Genomic DNA, 17868 nt, shown 5'->3' with positions numbered 1-17868 from the left:
AATTTAAGAAAATAAGTACTTTTTTTTAAAATCCCAATTTTTAACAAAATAATGAATTTTCCCAATTTGTGTGCCAGAGGCACTTAGTTAAGAATCCTGGATAAAATTCCTGAATGCATGACAGCATTTGTTTCAGACAGGTAACTCCACCTTTGACTTGCAACAGAACATTATCTTTATAAAACGAACAAATAAAATTTTACTTGTAGTCTTTATTTGTGTGAGTGAGTTGTGGGGTTAACAAGTTTAATGCTTCTGTATGTATCACTGACCCCAGCATGACCTGGAAAGCCCAGCATGCAGCTGTGACCTTGCTCACGGCATGTACCTTTACTGTTGCCTTCAGTATTGACTACAAGTGTGTCTTATTTCATACTCAATAAATGTGATAGAGACAGCTGTGATTTAGATGTAATTTTACTGACTAACCGCAACAAAAACCTATTTGTGTATACCATATTCATTTAGAACCAATCAAGGAATTATACTGCTGCTACCACTTCAAAAAATAATGTGTTCAGTTATTCGATATATATATATATAAAGAAAGAAATTGCCAAATGTATCAGTTTTAAATCAAATCAATCAAACATAAAACGGACAGAAAATAGAGTAAAGATGCTGACATGTAATCAGTTGAATTAATTAAATATAGCTTCGTCATATTTGGTTGTAATGAAGTTGGAAGCATTTGGAACATTTTTAAAAAAGAAAATGGTATTTTTAGTGGCCATGGTCATATGTGCATTGAATGAGGCCATACATATATTGTGTGCATGCTCTGGTAGACTAACAATTTTATCATATATGATAATAATAATTGATAAAGTGACCCTGGTCTCCATCACTTATAGACCAACTATCAGAATAACAGGACAGTTTTGAGAATGAATATAACATTTCACCACAAAAGCTGTCCAAACCTGTTCTAGTCACTCTGAGTGAAATAATACGCCCTGAGTTGTGCACCTGCATTTCCTGCACAGCTGTTGAATATGCAGATTGAAATCAGACAGAATATCGAAGTCGCATTCGTTGTCCGCCTAAAACGCATTACTTTACAAACAAATAATACCATAAGTATCAAAGAACATACTGATAACGCTGTCGTGCGCGGTTGACCGTGACGGTAATTTATGCTGGATAAAGCTTACCTGCAATTTTGTTGATTATTCATGCATGACGTTTGACCTTATGTGGCGGTTACAAAGTCGTTATTTTCATTTAAATGTCAGCTTTAATTTTGTTGTCAGCTGCATAAACGGGTGAAATATGTCCCCAAGTATCATAAATGATGTGAAATATGAGTTTAAATATTGAACTGGATGAATTTACCTGTTGTGCAAACTGCTGCAAATACGTCAGCTCTTCACTGGCCGAATCCAGGGGAATCCTCATGAATTCTAAAAATAGAAACCGGTATGCTCAGAAAAGTGTCAGTATTCGTCCGCACCGAGCGATAGAGGAAATAGTTCCCTTATATTTAATTCTAGATGTTTAGCTAAGCTTTATGCGTGTATAAACTGGTGATTATTCATATAATTGACGGTCAGTGATTTATTATTTGCCTTTTGCGATGTTTTCAAATGCCTAAAGTTAATCATGCTCTTACACTAAAACCGGTTCATTAAACTGGTTCACAAAATATAGCGTTTATAAACAAGGGATACTTCCGTCTGTGTGTCGTACAGGGAATCCCCAACACGAGCAAAATGAAGACCGGCGAACTAGAAGTTAAACAAAGAGACCTCTTGTACAGATTGATTATCAGGTGTGACATTATTATTATGCATTTTTTTTTAAGAACAGTTACTAGTTCTGTATGCCTTTGTTAATGCGAATCTGTAGTGTCTACGTTAATTTCAAGTTTATTCGAAGCTACTTTTACAAAGCATGGCAGCCGGTCAGCTTGAAAATATTGCAATAATGTACCCTAGTAATCTTTTCTCCACCATTTTGACTCAAAATAATTGATGAAGGACAGTTATCAAGATTCTAAAACAAGTGCACTGATCGAAAAAGACCCGACTTTTTGCAACTTTATGATTGAAATTCCAGTACAGTGACGTTTTCAGACAGAGATCATAATATGTTGTCTCTACTTTCATATTGCTTCCATAATGACGTCGGGAAACCTCACCAGGTACACATTTCAAACAGCACATTGTAACTTTGGAAACAAAATATGGCATTTACTTACGATAGCCTTTGTTTCAAGTCGATGTGTAGTGGCATCACAACAATTGCATGGCCAAAGTGCCAAGAATTACATCCCCATTAGGAAGTCATTGCTCTTTCACACATGACATTTGAACCAACAAATGCTCAATAGAGCTTAAGGCCTTAAAATTTGTGTTGCTTTGGACCTCATTACCTGTAATGTTTGATTTCAGCCAGTTTATCTATGATGGGCACAAGGAACTGGCAGCCACGTTTGCGAGTGTCATCAAGCCCCACCCTGCCTGTCCCCCCTCAGACAGACTGCTACAGCTGATGAAGTTGGGACTCAAAGTGGAGGAAGGTGAGAGGCCATGTTATCACATCCACATCCTCAATTATCCAGTGTATTGTAAATACTCAGATGATAAGTTGTTCTTAAGATGAAGTTGTCTTTTATAAATGATTGAGATGTTTTACAGTTGTTCATATGATTAGCAAGAAAACTACAAATGTTTCTTAATTGTCCGAAAACCCATTACACAGGGATATATCCATTTGCTACCTAGCATTTATTTGGCAAGTGACGTCGACATTTCAATCACCATACTATTTTTGTCATGTGTATTACATTGAAGGGAAATGATAGAGTGTCTCGATGCATTTTGACTTAGATGTGGCCAAGATGAAATGAAAATGTCTTTTGTATTCAAGTCAATTACTTAAGTCTGGGTCGGATGTTTGGAACACAGGTACCCAAGTCCATAATCAGTGATTTTGCTGTTGTTTGCTGGAGACATATATCATAGGATATTTGCATGATTTGATCAACTTTTGAAAGGACATTCTTCTATTTCATTACAAAATTTGAATAAGGTCTTTAGGACATTTTGATTATTACCAGTCACTGTCTGAGAAAATGAACCAATCTCAGCATTGGAGATTAAGCATGAAGGTCAAGAGGTATTTGTCATAGCAATACAATACAACTGCAATACAGTTTGATAACTTGCCTAAATTTCACACAACAAAAGAACACGAAAGCTGAAAAATTTGGTCCCAATCCCATTTGTCAATTAGAGTTTCATGCTACCAGACTGTATATATGAAATATGATACAGCTAAGATGTTGTTAACCATGATCACCAGCATTTTGTAAATCATACAAATACAAAATCTTACCTATCAGAAGCGCTCATAAAATCACCAGCGTCATCTGATCATGCTGATGTTGTGACGTTTTGTGAAACATGTTGTGAACAGATTTGTTACACTGTCTTTACTAATAACCATGGTAACTGTTCTATTCCAGATCAGAATGAATCCCGTGCTCTGAATCCTGAAATGGTTGCACCTGGTTCTGGTATCGATCTGGAGTTTGAGACTGAGGGTGAGGAATTCTATACTTTTTCTCATGATTCTTTACAGGATTTACCAAGTTTCTCAAGTTTTTAGAATGAAGATACAGTCAAGTCCCATTAATCCGACATTGATGGTTGCAAATGATTATGTTGGATTAACGAGTATGTCGGATGAATGAAATTAAGAAGTATCAACGTTCGTGATCGAAAATCGGACAACTACACGATAAATACGGATTCAAACACGTAATAAAAAATATAAAATAAATATTCATATTGTTATGTTATATTGTTGGCGGAATATGTTTTCTAATCATGCAGCCTCGAAAGTTAAACACAAAACAACTGTTACAGACTGTATGACTTATTCAAAATACTTTAAAAAGCAAAGTCTGGAATGGAAGTCGCAACTTTGAAACTGGTACCCCAAAGTTTCAGAAAGCTGCTTTCTAAGTGTCCAACGTCGATTTGGTGTTGGTCATTTCATTGGTAGGTCACAGTTCCCGAAAGGTTGTTCTTACATGACCTGTAATGGGATGTCCTCAGCGATAGCGAGAATATGTATCTGATTTTGATAAGACTGAGGTCATCTAAGCATGTGATTTATCCTGTTTTCTTTATTTAAAGCATTAATTGTTTATTGTTAAGCAAGTTTATATCTGCAATCATTGTAATATGCAGCTACCAGCTGATTCGTCTCGCATCAAAACACGGGCTGTGTACTCACCGGCAGATGAACCCGGAGTATGCTGATCACTGTGTCAGATTAACGAGACTGATTAAAGAGTGATTTCGGTAATTTGTTGCCAGTTAGGTGTTCGATTCCCGCCGAGTCATACATTAAGGGGCTAAAGCAAGGACTGGTCGGCTCAGAGTCAGTTGACTAGTGGTAAACTATGTCACATTTTACTGTGAAGAGTTGCTTCCCTTTGCCATTCCAGGATCTTGGGTTCAAACTGGATTTTCCCAAATTATGATCCCTTTATCAGCATAATATTTTTCTGATGGGTTCCACAGAAGTGGTGACAAACATGCATGGTCTTGGTCACAGTAGCCTTTCTGACACATCAAGCTGACATTCTGTGATCCTTGTGACTAAGCTGTTATAAATCACTCTCTGTTGTTCTCTGGGCGGTCGTGTAGCCCTGTGTTTAATGCTTTTACTCATATCACATTGACCCACAGACCCAGGCTTAGTTCCCCACACGAGTACAGTGTGAAGCCAATTTCTTATATTGCCAGCTGTGATATTGCTGGAATATTGCGAAAGCAGTGTTAAACTCTACTTACCTACTCACTCTGTTGTTTTCAGTTCAGACAATCTCTGCCGAGGCTGCACTGTACGAGACATGCTACGTGACCGCTCACAAGGGGCCATGTCGAGCCGGGGCCTTCCATCACACAGGTAAAAGAGAAATGTACCATGTGGCAGCCAGTCAGACAGTGGAGCTATTGTTCGAATAATCAGTTTGATGATCGATCTAGATTTACTTTCAAAATGATTAACGATTGCCAATATATGTAACCAGTAAAGACATTATGTATGAAAAGTGTGCTGTCTTGCAGTTCAAAGTCCGCCCCACACTTGCACTTATCAACTGTTGCATATGTTATTCACATACCATATTTGCCATAAGAAGCATCCTGGGTGCTTACAAAATTGATACAGGGAGGGGGGTGGGTACCCATGTTAAGATTGAAATTTGTATCAAAATGGCATATCCAGTTCATAAGCCAGACCACCAGCCTTCCTACATCTTCTCGTCATGATCAATAGAATATCAAATCTGTATTGAATTACGCAAGTTAATCATTTTGTTGCCATGGTTACACTATCTGGTAATAAGGAAAAGTTTTCCTTTTATATCTGAACTTACATGGTATATTTTATTAATCTTATTCAATATATCATTCAGTAATGTTTACATAAATTTTGCGGAAATGGTGCATCCCTCCGATATTTACATCTTCCGTTTACCCCGTCCCAGAGGGTCCTCTTTACCACATACTGTGACAGCACCAACTCAAACTAAGCACAGCAACCACAAACATATTACTGCTATTGAAGCCTTGAAACAAACCTTAGTTGACAGAGAATGGATACATATATCATAACTGCCTTACTTTGACTTGATAAAAGTCATATTTGCTGTAGAATGTCTATCATTTGTATTAGCAGCTGTGAGTTAAACTGTCAAAATTCTGATACAGCTCATACACGCAAAATGAGAGAGTGATGAGTTAATGGGCTTGGTCACATGGTTCCGGAGTGAGGGTGCGTTTGGGTGAGCTGTTTTCTCTGTTCTTTGGGAACAGCACAGGATGTTTCCACTACCTATTCGGAAGAGAGAGAGATAAGCAATAAGTATGAGTCAGGATAAGTATAAATGATATTTTTACTCTAAAAAATACATTTTACTTGGGCTTTGAATAGTTGGGTAAACTTACAGACATTGTAATGTGTTATTTCCCTGCATTCTTTCAGGTCAGCTGATAGCCACAGGGTCTGAAGATGCCTCCATCAAGGTGTGTATGTCTTCACCAGTTAACTAAGTTAAACACTACTGCTGTACTTCTGAACTATGCCGGCACAAAGCTTCACAACCAATATCCACTCAGTCACACCCTGACATAGCCGTAGCTTTCACCACTTGCAAAACAACTGGGATTGGATGCGACTGGAACCCATTTCAGTCGTGATCATCTGTCCTGATTGACAGGTGTCTAGTTTAAAGAGATGTTAAGTTTAGAGAGGTGATTGAGAGCTGTGATTGAAAGGTGTTCAGCTTAGAGAGGTGTTCGGTTTAGAGAGGTTATAAAAGAGTTGTTCAGTTTTTAGAGGTGTTTAGTTTATGGAGGTGATTGGAAGTGTTCAGTTTATAGAGGTGACTGAAAGGTGTTCAGTTTTGAGAGATCTTTAGTTTATAGAGGTGATTGAGAGATTTCAGTTTAGAGGTGGTTGAAAGGTGTTTCGTTTAGAGAGGTGTTGTAGAGGTGTTCTGTTTAGAGGGGTGATTATGAGGTGTTTAGTTTAGAGAGGTGATTGAGAGCTGTTCAGTTGAGAGATGTTTTGTTTGGAGAAATGACATGTATATGTTAACAGTAGTGTATCAGTTTTCAGAAGTATGCTGGTTTTATGTGTGCTCAACTATTCCTAAATTCTCATTGCATATCATCATGAACTGATCAGGCTGATGATGATCATTTACACGCATCTGTGGTACAGATGAAATATTGCTGACTGCAGGGTTAAACAACATCCGTCGATTGTTGTGCAGACCATTGACCTGATTAACCACAAGTTAGTCTGCATATGCTTCATTGTAATGCGGGGCACGGGTGGCCCAGTCGTCTAAGTCACCGCGATTCGCTGTGCAGAGTTGCGTCCCGTGGGCACACCAGAAACCTATGATTGTGGGTTCGAATCCGGGTTCGCCCCGATTATGTTTCTAGGTTTGTCAGCACCATACCTGTGCTCGTTGGTGTCACTGAATGTCTGAGACCTGCATCACTTCGGGCTTTCCTCCCACATTAAGCTGACACGCCGTGATATAACTGGAATACTGTTAAAAAGCGGCATTAACCCCAACTCACTCACTCATTGTAATGCACATGCCTACCCAAGTTAATGGCAGTTAACAGAATCACTTGATCTGATGGGTCCACGTCAGGAAGAGTTTTGACAGCTGTTTGTAACACTGTCTTGTATCTTTACCAGATACACCTTGAAAATAACACTATCTTAGATAACAGTACAATTCTACTTGGGTTTCAATCCCAATATAAATTACTAACTCATATTTTACTCATTACAAAGAGACATGCCTACATATCTAGCACGAAGGTAGTACATTGGCTTCATATATAATATTAAAATCATCACAGACACATACAGTATTGAAAAATGTGTTGAGAACATTATCATGATTATTGCAAGGATACACAGTAATGTTTCTTTGGTTGAAAAGAATGGTTACCTTTGTCAAGAGGGGTAATAAATTTATAGTTAAGCATTTGTTTACAGTTATGATATTAGAAAATGCCTGAAGCCCTCATAAAATGTCAAGTGATGTTTTTGCTTTGAGTGTATTTGTGATGCTGATCTGTGTTATACCAAGTCCAAGTTATGTACCTTGCTTTTTTGTAATAGAAAGTATATTGGTAAACAAAACTGTGTGTAACTTGTGTCATGTATCTGTCATAGATCCTGGATGTAGAGAGAATGTTGGCCAAAAGTGCAACTCCTGCAGAAATCATTGCCATGGAAACTCCTCAACAGCAGATGGAGAATCATCCCGTCATCAGAACACTCTATGATCACAGTGGAGTAAGAATTTACCCTCATGTCTGACCATGGTCAACAGTGTTATTTTCCCTTTGGGGGGCTGCTTCCCCACATAAGCATTTGATGCACCACCCCCAATCCTTGTCAACTTACCAGATACACATGATATGATAGGACACTACTGACTATCATAATAAGAAAAGATTGATATTAATTATTTGATGATGGCAGTTTATGATTTAACCTTTCAAAACATGAATAAATAAAAATATAAACAAAGCCTCACTGGAATGGGCCCTCAAATCAGTTTCCAAAACTCTTTAGTGCCATGTACCAGATAGTAACCCGAGGTGGTCCAGTCTTTCTTTGTGCAGAGGTACTTGCCACTGAATGTGTGTTTGAATTAAAGATTCACCTTCGTTTTGTGTTTCTTGTTTGACAGCACCATACCTGTGCTCAAGCGGAAATCATCCAAGACCTGCATCACTTCGGGTTTTAACGTTTCGCTGACATTTACTAAACAGGTTGAGACTAAAATGGTTGAGACTCACCGAGATCTGACTTGCTGACATTTACTAAACACCTTGAGACTAAAATGGTTGAGACTCGCCGAGATCTGACTTGCTGACATTTACTAAACACGTTGAGACTAAAATGGTTGAGACTCGCCAAGATCTGACTTGCTGACATTTACTAAACACGTTTAGACTAAAATGGTTGAGACTCGCCGAGATCTGACTTGCTGACATTTACTAAACACGTTGAGACTAAAATGGTTGAGACTCGCCGAGATCTGACTTGCTAACATTTACTAAACACGTTGAGACTAAAATGGTTGAGACTCGCCGAGATCTGACTTGCTGACATTTACTAAACACGTTTAGACTAAAATGGTTGAGACTCGCCGAGATCTGACTTGCTGACATTTACTAAACACGTTGAGACTAAAATGGTTGAGACTCACCGAGATCTGACTTGCTGACATTTACTAAACACGTTGAGACTAAAATGGTTGAGACTCGTCGAGATCTGACTTGCTGACATTTACTAAACACGTTTAGACTAAAATGGTTGAGACTCGCCGAGATCTGACTTGCTGACATTTACTAAACACGTTGAGACTAAAATGGTTGAGACTCTCCGAGATCTGACTTGCTGACATTTACTAAACACGTTGAGACTAAAATGGTTGAGACTCGCCGAGATCTGACTTGCTGACATTTACTAAACACGTTGAGACTAAAATGGTTGAGACTCGCCGACAGCTGACTTGCTGACATTTACTAAACACGTTGAGACTAAAATGGTTGAGACTCGCCGAGATCAGACTTGCTGACATTTACTAAACACGTTGAGACTAAAATGGTTGAGATTCTCTGAGATCTGACTAAAGAGGTCCAGATCAAGATGACTCAGACTCAGTGAGATCAGATTAACATGGTTCAGATTTACTTAGATCAGACTTACTGTTTAGAGCAACTATGTTCAGACGATCATGGTTCACACTATCCTGGTTTATGTGTGGGTTATCAATGTGTCCCCGTTGCTGACTGGTTGACTTCCTTTCCAGGAGGTGACATGCCTGGACTTCCATCCTTTCCACCAGATCCTGGCGTCAGGGAGTACCGACTTCAGCATCCGATTCTTTGAGTTCTCCAAGCCCTCGGTGAAGAAAGCCTACAAGAGTATGCAGGTAGGGTACATGGAAGACTCCAGGTAATCAGACGCAACTGTTTGTAGGGTGGAATACAATACAATACCGAAGTAAGCTGTTTTTGCTCCATGATTTCAACAAAGTCGTCTCAGTGTCATATTGAGTATGTATTCAGATTTCATATGACTTGATAACCAAGGGCTGAGGACGCCTCAGAGGAGAAAGAGGCATATTTAAGGTTTCTGTGTTATATCATCCAAGTTCAGTTGGAAATACATAACATGTTGTGTCAGGATAAGTATACTAATGTCATAGATACTCAAATTCATGTAGTATTAACAAAGTAAAGTATTCATGTTCCTTGAAACGTTCAGATGACATCAGATGTGTTCTCTCCCAATTCCAGGAAGCAGCCAAAGTGAGGTGTATCAACTTCCATCCATCAGGAGACTATGTGCTTGTCGGCACCGAGCATCCCACTTGTAAGTCATGGCGCGTCCTTGGTTATAATGATGCCTCCGAATTAGAATTGGCCTTCAGCAACCCATGCTTATTGTATGGAAGCTGGAATATCGCTGAGTGCGACGTTAAACAACAAACAAACAAATAATGATGCCAGGTGTGGTCACTTTACATTTACCAAGGATATTTTTCCTCATTAAATATTTCTCCTTTTTAATCTTTTTGAAAAACAGAATGTGAACATTCGAAAAGAACGCAGATGCAGGCACATTATGTTTTGCCGCATGCGATATATGTTTGGAGGGACAGAAATTGATATTTACATCCCTTTAGAGTGACTACTTAATGTATTATGAACTGTTTCAGTACGGCTTTACGACGTCAATACATTCCAGTGTTTTGTGTCACACGACCCAAGCGGGCAGCATGAAGGACCAGTTACGTCTGTAAGTGTCCTTAGTCTGTTTCACTCCTCCTTGAATATCCTATTCTGTGATAAATGTGGGAACAATGCGTGAAGCCCATTTCTGTTGTCCCCCGCCGTGATATTGCTGGAATATTGCTAAAAGCAGTCATTCTCACGCACTCACTCGTTGTGATAAATGATACATGTAGATGCCATAGTGTACAGTATGCCATAGTGTTCAGTATGCCATAATGTTCAGTATGCCATAGTGTACAGTATGCCATTGTGTTGAGTATGCCATAGTGTTGAGTATGCCATAGTGTACAGTATGCCATAGTGTTCAGTATGCCATAGTGTACAGTATGCCATAGTGTTCAGTATGCCATAGTGTACAGTATGCCATAGTGTACAGTATGCCATAGTGTACAGTATGCCATAGTGTTCAGTATGCCATAGTGTACAGTATGCCATAGTGTTCAGTATGCCATAGTGTACAGTATGCCATAGTACAGGTACAGTCTGGGACAGGCAAACCAGTGGTTAATACTATGTGTTACGAGTTGTTTCATTTGCTGACAGCTTACAGCATTGGTACAGCTTTGTTCAATCTGTCCTCAGTTTGTAGCTAGTCCTGCGTTTAACAAGACAAAACTGTTTACTATGTTTACATTTCAGTTTTATTCAGTTTCTAGCAAACTTGAAGCATTGAGATGACCGCCTCAGTGGCCTAATGGTAGAATGTCCGCCTGGAGAGCGGAAGGTCTGGGGTTCGATCCCCAGCCGCATCATACCAAAAGACGTTCAAATATGGTACTTGTTTCCCTGTCTGGCGCTCGGCATTAAGGGGCTAAAACAAGGACTGGTCGGCTCGGAGTCAGTATTCTGTGTCTGAGTGGAGTATTCATGTTAAAATGCGGCATGGTATCTCAGTGTGCTAGCACTATAAATCGGCATCAGTCTGGACTAGTACAAGCAGCCACACACACACACACATACACATGCACGTTGCTATATAAGTGCAATAATCTTGGACGTGACGTTAAACCCCATTTCAACTAACCTGAAGCATTTAGAACTGGTTCAGAACGTATAAGCCTCAATGCGACTGGTCATGGCGGACTACCATCATTTCCGGTTTGCATGTCCTCAGCAGTCTCGATCAAGCGGACTAACGGGAATTTTGAAGGCTGTTGATTCATCTATTTGTACACTCAAATTTTGTTAAGCAATCACAGAGCTATGTGTCACCACTCCGTCCGACTTATCATTCAGGTCCGGGCGGTCGGGTAGCCTAGTGGTTAAAGCGTTAGCTCATCACGCCGAAGACCCGGGTTCGATGTGTGAAGCCCATTTCTGGTGTCCTCCGCCATGATATTGCTGGAATATTGCTAAAAGCGGCGTACAACCACACTCACTTCACGTCACTTATCATTCAGGTCAACTGGAGCCCCAATGCCAATCTGTTCACCACCTGCTCCAAAGATGGCAGCATCAAGGTGTGGGACGGTGTCAGTCACCGTTGCATCAACACCTTCAAGAACGCTCACGACGGACATGAAGTCTGCTCAGTCACATTCGCCAGAAATTCCAAGGTATGTAATGATTTCATAGACCAGGAAACGATACCATTACCGATGTCTTCCAGGGGATTCCAGGGCATAGCAGTGTTCCAGTCAATATGGAATCCCACAACTCTTGTTGGGGAAGTAGGTGTCGGGATAGGTGCTGTGGTCTTGGAGTCCATGTGTCAGGCAGGGACATGATGGCTTTGACTTTCTTCTTAGCAGCTTCCTTACAATTGGCTTTAGTGGAGACATCTAGCTTCTAGAAGCCATTTTTGAGAGGGGAGTGCAAAACTTACAATAGGACTCCACCATACATAAGTAAACTCTGCACGTCAAGCCGTAATTATTAGTGGTGTAACGATACGGCGATACAGTATTGTATCCCGATGCACAGCCCACGATACGATGCGTCGATTTGGAAAGCATGTATCGCGATACATACGATATTTTCATAACACAGTTTTACCTACCGTATTTTCTTGAGTATAGTGCATTTTTTATCTCAAATTTCGAATTTGGACTGACGAAGTTTCTCATCACCCGTTCGTCTGCTGGACTTCGTTGAAGGGGTACGGTGTAGTTTTTTTCTGAGCATAATATTCAAATTTCTTTTTTTCCACAATATTGAGCCCGCTAGAGGGGCGTGCGGATTATACTCAAGAAAATACATGAAATACATGGGCGGATACAGCTTTTTTGAAAAGTGTGTGTGTGTGTGTGTGTGTGCACACAATTAAGATCTATTTATTGTCTTTGGCGGTAATTTATATAGAAATAAAGATTTTTTTCGAAATAAAAAGGTGTGTGTGTGTGTGTGTGGGGGGTACGTTTAACAGTTTCAAAGCCTGTTTGTTGTTTCAGTAATACATACTGTATTGCTGACAATTTGTATAACAGTAAATAAACACCTTATATCTTCTTCAACTGTACTTGTCACATCTTTTAGATAGCAGAAAGACATCAACTTGGCTTAGCTTGTACCAGTAAACACTGTATCGTACCCTCCCGTATTGTTACACCTCTAGTAATTATGCCTTTCTGACACGTAGGGGAGGGACAGATGACACCATAACAGTAAAAAAAAACACTGATACCAACCCCAGAAAATACTCAAGTAACCAGCCAGTATTAATGCATGATACTGATACTAAGTACTGATTATGATACCAGTTAAAACAGTGTGGCCACATAACCGAGTGCAAGAGTAAGCTTAGCCTCAGGTGTTGTCTCCAGCACACGCAGGAAAGAAGTGAGGTTTTCCCGCCTTTGCGCACTGAAGAGCTGAAGGCGACGTGTGCTTATACGGGAACAACTAGTTTGGTGTAGTTGATAGTGATAGTTCAGATTCAGTTATGGTGTGGTTGCAACCAAAATACAGGATCAATGCCAATGATGTAATACAGGTAGTATTATTAGAATTATTAACAATGTTTTGATGTTCGTCTCCTTAGGATTCCAGGGAAAAATATGTTGCAAGTAAATGCAGAATCGCACGCTTTTCTCCAGTGAAGAATCCCTGAGATTCCGGGAATAAAAGTTTCCTAGTGAATGCAGTACCTCATTGATTTTCTCATGGTGTCAAATCCTGTACATTGTTAAATAGTAAGTGGCACATGTAACTCATTGTATGTATCTCCACAGTACATTTTATCAAGTGGCAAGGACTCGCTGGTGAAGCTGTGGGAGTTGTCCACCAACCGCTGCCTCATCATGTACACCGGCGCCGGTGCCACGGGGAAGCAGGAGCATCGCACACAGTCCGTCTTCAACCACACCGAGGACTACGGTAGGTCCCCACATGTCGACCCGTGAAGATTCCGGGGTAGAATAGGTCTTCAGCAACCCATACTTGCCGTAAAAGGCGACTATGCTTGTCGTAAAAAGCGACTAACGGGATCGGGTGGTCAGGCTCGCTGACTTGGTTGATACATGTCATGAGCATTGATCCCAATTGTGTGGATCGATGCTCATGATATCAATCACTGGATTGTCTGATGCAGACTCTATTATTAACAGACGGCCGTCATATAGCTGAAATATTGCTGGGTGCGGCGTTAAACAACAAACCAACCAACCAACCTTACATGTGTCATGTGACAGTCATTCAGTCCGTCTTCAACCACACCGAGGACTATGGTAGGTCCCCACATGTGTCATGTGACATTCACTCAGTCTGTCTTCAACCACACCGAGGACTATGGTAGGTCCCCACATATGTCATGTGACAGTCACTCAGTCTGTCTTCAACCACACCGAGGACTATGGTAGGTCCCCACATATGTCATGTGACAGTCACTCAGTCTGTCTTCAACCACACCGAGGACTATGGTAGGTCCCCACATGTGTCATGTGACAGTCACTCAGTCTGTCTTCAACCACACCGAGGACTATGGTAGGTCCCCACATGTGTCATGTGACAGTCACTCAGTCCGTCTTCAACCACACCGAGGACTATGGTAGGTCCCCACATGTGTCATGTGACAGTCACTCAGTCTGTCTTCAACCACATCGAGGACTACGGTACGTCCCCACATATGTCATGTGACAGCCACTTTGTTCGTCTTACGCCACATTGAGACTATCAGTTGGACCAGGGGGGCACGGGTGGCCCAGTCGTCTAAGGCGCCGCGATTCGCTGTGCAGAGTTACGTCCCTTTGGCATGCCAGAAACCTATGATTGTGGGTTCGAATCCCGGTTCGCCCCGATTATGTTTCTAGGTTTGTCAGCACCATACCCGTGCTCATGGGTTTCACCGAAGTGGTAAACTTCTGAGACCTGCATCACTTCAAGCTTTCCTCCCACATTAAGCTGACACGCCGTGATATAACTGGAATACTGTTAAAAGCGGCGTTTAACCCAACTCACTCACTCACTCAGTTGGACCAGTGTCGGTCGTTTCTTTAAATTTAGCTTAAGTACAGCTTTTTACGAATTTAAGTTCTGATTTGTAAGTTTCTTAAACCTGTATGCAATTAACTAAAAGTTAATTGTAAAATATTCCAGTGATATAAGTGTTGTTTTCTACATCTGACATAAGTGTTTTTGTTTTACAGTGTTGTTCCCTGATGAGAAGACGACAAGTCTGTGCTGCTGGGACTCGCGCAATGCGGAACGACAGAAACTCCTTTCTCTGGGTGAGCACATCTTCTTATTCCAGACAGGATCCATGGCAGAATAGGGTCCCTTGTATTCCATGCTGGTGTGTCTCCTTGTGGGGTTCCAGGGCAGAATAGGTCTTAAGTACCCCATGCTTGCCTCCTTGTGGGGATCCAGGACAGAATAGGTCTTCAGTACCCTATGCATGTCTCCTTGTGGGGTTCCAGAGCACGAGAGGTCTTCAGTACCCCATGCATGTCTCCTTGTGGTGATCCAGCGCAGAATAGGTCTTCAGTACCCCATGCTTGTCTCCTTGTGGGGTTCCAGGGCAGAATAGGTCTTCAGTACCCCATGCTTGTCTCCTTGTGGGGTTCCAGGGCAGAAGAGGTCTTCAGTACCCCATGCTTGTCTCCTTGTGGGGTTCCAGGGCAGAAGAGGTCTTCAGTACCCCATGCTTGTCTCCTTGTGGGGTTCCAGGGCAGAATAGGTCTTCAGTACCCCATGCTTGTCTCCTTGGGGTGATCCACAGAAGAATAGCTCCAAAGAACCCCATGCTTGCCTTGTGTGTATAAATAAGACCTGTTGTGTATCAGGGTCCTTTAACGATATGCTTCAGATAGCCTATTACCAATATGTATCAGTGCAGTTGAGAATGATAGACTGGAAGTCAAATTGTCAAAAAAACCAGCGATATATATCATTTATTTGTTTGTTGTTTAATGCCGCTCTCAGCAATATTCCAACTTTATGATGGCGGTCTGTTACAAAATAGTATCTGGACCAGCCGATTCAGTGATTGACATCATGAGCATCGATCCACGCAATTGGAATCAATGACATGTATCAATCAAGTCAGCGAGCCTGGCCATCCTATCCCGTTAGTCACCTCTTACGACAAGCATAGTCGCCTTTTACGGCAAGCATGGGTTGCTGAAGAGCTATTCTTCCCCAGATCTTCAAGGGTCTGATATATATATATCAAACAAGAAATGTATCAATTACCGTTTTATAACATGTCACATATAAGTCCAGCAAAGGCGAATTGGAGGAGTGACATACTTCAAATGAATGATGTCACCGCACATGTTGCAGTGTACCTGTCTGGGTGAGGTCATAGCACTATGATTGTATTAATATGAGTTTAATGATCATGATAAGAATGATGAGAGTTTATGTTTGTCCCTGTTCAAGGTCACAACGGTGTGGTACGCAGTATCGTCCACTCTCCGACAGGGCCGGCCTTCGTCACATGTTCTGATGACTACAGAGCACGCTTCTGGTACCGCAAAGCTTCCACAGACTGAACTGCATCATCAACAGTGGACATCATCATGGACAACAGTGTGCTGCATCATTAGGGCTGTAATGATTAACTCCATCACAACACAGCTGTGGTGGGGCACATGATGCAACACATACCCACAACACTTGTAATATCTACAAGCCATCAAAGAAAATGGCTAATAACTCAATCAAAACATATTTTATCGACCTGCATCAATTAAACTAGCATTGGCTTTAATAGTTTTGTACCTTCCATTTAATGTCAGATAAAAAGTATTTTCATAACCTGTAACATGCACAATTTTATATCAGTTTGCATAGATTAATGGCTACATGTTGAACTTTTGATACACATATGGTGGCACCAAGTCTCAATATGGTGGCACAAAGTATCGCGATCCTCCCAATTGCCGGTGAAAAATTCAAGACCTAGTCATCATTCAACATTCATCATGGGGTCATGTTGATCGACAGCACTGGAAGTAACCGATGGAAACAGTGTCATGTCCATGGTTGTTGTTCTTTAGAGATAATGCACCTTACAGATTCAGGCACACAACAGGTGACTCCATGTTAGTATCCAGTGCTTGTCATATCGGACACGAAGCAGCTAATGCCCTGGGAACAGATTCACAAAATGTTTGCAGCATTTCAAACTATAGTAGCTCTATAGTTTATAATAGGCTTAGAAATGTCACAGCACCACAAATGCTTAATGGAGTGGGTCCCTGGATGACATGACACCATTCATTCAGCATGTACAGTTGCTCATGCCATCAACCACTGGTTTATCAGTTCCAGAGTTGAGTATTTTTCTGCTGTAATATTGCTGAACTAAGCACATGACTACAATTCACTTACTCAGGATTAAGAGAAGCTTTGTTCCTTCTTTTCACTTTGGGAAATGTTAAATCGTCATTGTTACAATTTCTTAGAAAATAATTGCAGTTAGGTTTGTAAAAATCTGTAATACAAATCTTGAATAAAAATGTTTTTTTTATGTATCAGCTGATTTCCATTGTTTTATAGGAATAGTGGTAGCTCTGATACTCATGACATGCACGTGATTCTATTTAGTATAATGTTGGTACTTGTGTTTATGGTGTTTCAAAAATTTAGATCTAGATCTATAAATAAAGGTTCAATTTGACATCTGAAGACATAATCTTGATCGTTGATGTTAGTTCAAGAACATCTGTGTGTTCCATGTGTGTACTAATGATGCAATGTCAGGGAGAGAACCATTTGACCAGTCTCCTGAAGCAGTCTACCTTGTGTTGAACTATGCATGCTTGTAACATGAACTTGATGAAAAAATGAAAAACACTTCAGGGTTGTTCCTATCATATATGGGCAGTTGGGTAGCCTAGTGGTTAAAGCGTTTGCTCAACACGCCGAAGACCCGGGTTCGATTCCCGACATGGGTACAATGTGTGAAGCCCATTTCTGGTTTCCCCCACCGTGATATTGCTGGAATATTGCTCACTTACTCACTCACTCACTCACTCACTCACTCATGTAATGCTATGAGTGCCTGTGTGTTTAGGACCTCTTCCATGGTGTAGGGGAAAGAGCATCTGCCCAGAGAGTAGAAGGT

General features: G+C 40.8%; 2 protein-coding genes across 3 annotated transcripts in view; one reads left to right on the top strand and one right to left on the bottom strand.

Annotated features, from left to right (window-relative positions):
* Positions 1–1387, bottom strand: part of LOC139471574 (uncharacterized) — a 36412-nt gene extending 35025 nt beyond the window's left edge. For both annotated transcript variants that reach the window (XM_071253949.1, XM_071253950.1), the window contains exon 1: positions 1336–1387. The gene's annotated coding sequence lies outside the window, so the exon portion shown is untranslated. The remainder of the gene's footprint in view (positions 1–1335) is intronic.
* Positions 1388–1688: 301 nt separating this feature from the next.
* LOC139471628 (cleavage stimulation factor subunit 1-like) lies at positions 1689–17275 on the top strand. The gene is made up of 13 exons (XM_071254020.1): positions 1689–1771; positions 2394–2521; positions 3470–3547; positions 4831–4923; positions 6004–6044; positions 7723–7845; positions 9374–9496; positions 9864–9939; positions 10286–10365; positions 11762–11917; positions 13532–13676; positions 14945–15025; positions 16179–17275. Exons 1-13 carry the CDS (start codon positions 1713–1715, stop codon positions 16289–16291), a joined length of 1296 nt encoding a protein of 431 aa, XP_071110121.1. The 5' UTR covers positions 1689–1712; the 3' UTR covers positions 16292–17275.
* Positions 17276–17868: the final 593 nt, after the last annotated feature.

The sequence above is a fragment of the Haliotis cracherodii genome, unplaced genomic scaffold (assembly GCF_022045235.1).
Source record: "Haliotis cracherodii isolate W230 unplaced genomic scaffold, xgHalCrac1.p SCAF_23, whole genome shotgun sequence".
NCBI lineage: Eukaryota > Metazoa > Mollusca > Gastropoda > Lepetellida > Haliotidae > Haliotis > Haliotis cracherodii.
Note: the sequence above shows the minus strand (reverse complement) of the source record. Positions and strands in the feature narration are given on the sequence as shown.

Coding starts and splice junctions, on each gene's coding strand:
- LOC139471628 (XM_071254020.1), top strand. CDS start 1,713: ATGAAGACCGGCGAACTAGAAGTTAAACAAAGAGACCTCTTGTACAGA. Junction 2,522..3,469: donor GGGACTCAAAGTGGAGGAAG/GTGAGAGGCCAT, acceptor GTTCTATTCCAG/ATCAGAATGAATCCCGTGCT. Junction 4,924..6,003: donor CGGGGCCTTCCATCACACAG/GTAAAAGAGAAA, acceptor GCATTCTTTCAG/GTCAGCTGATAGCCACAGGG.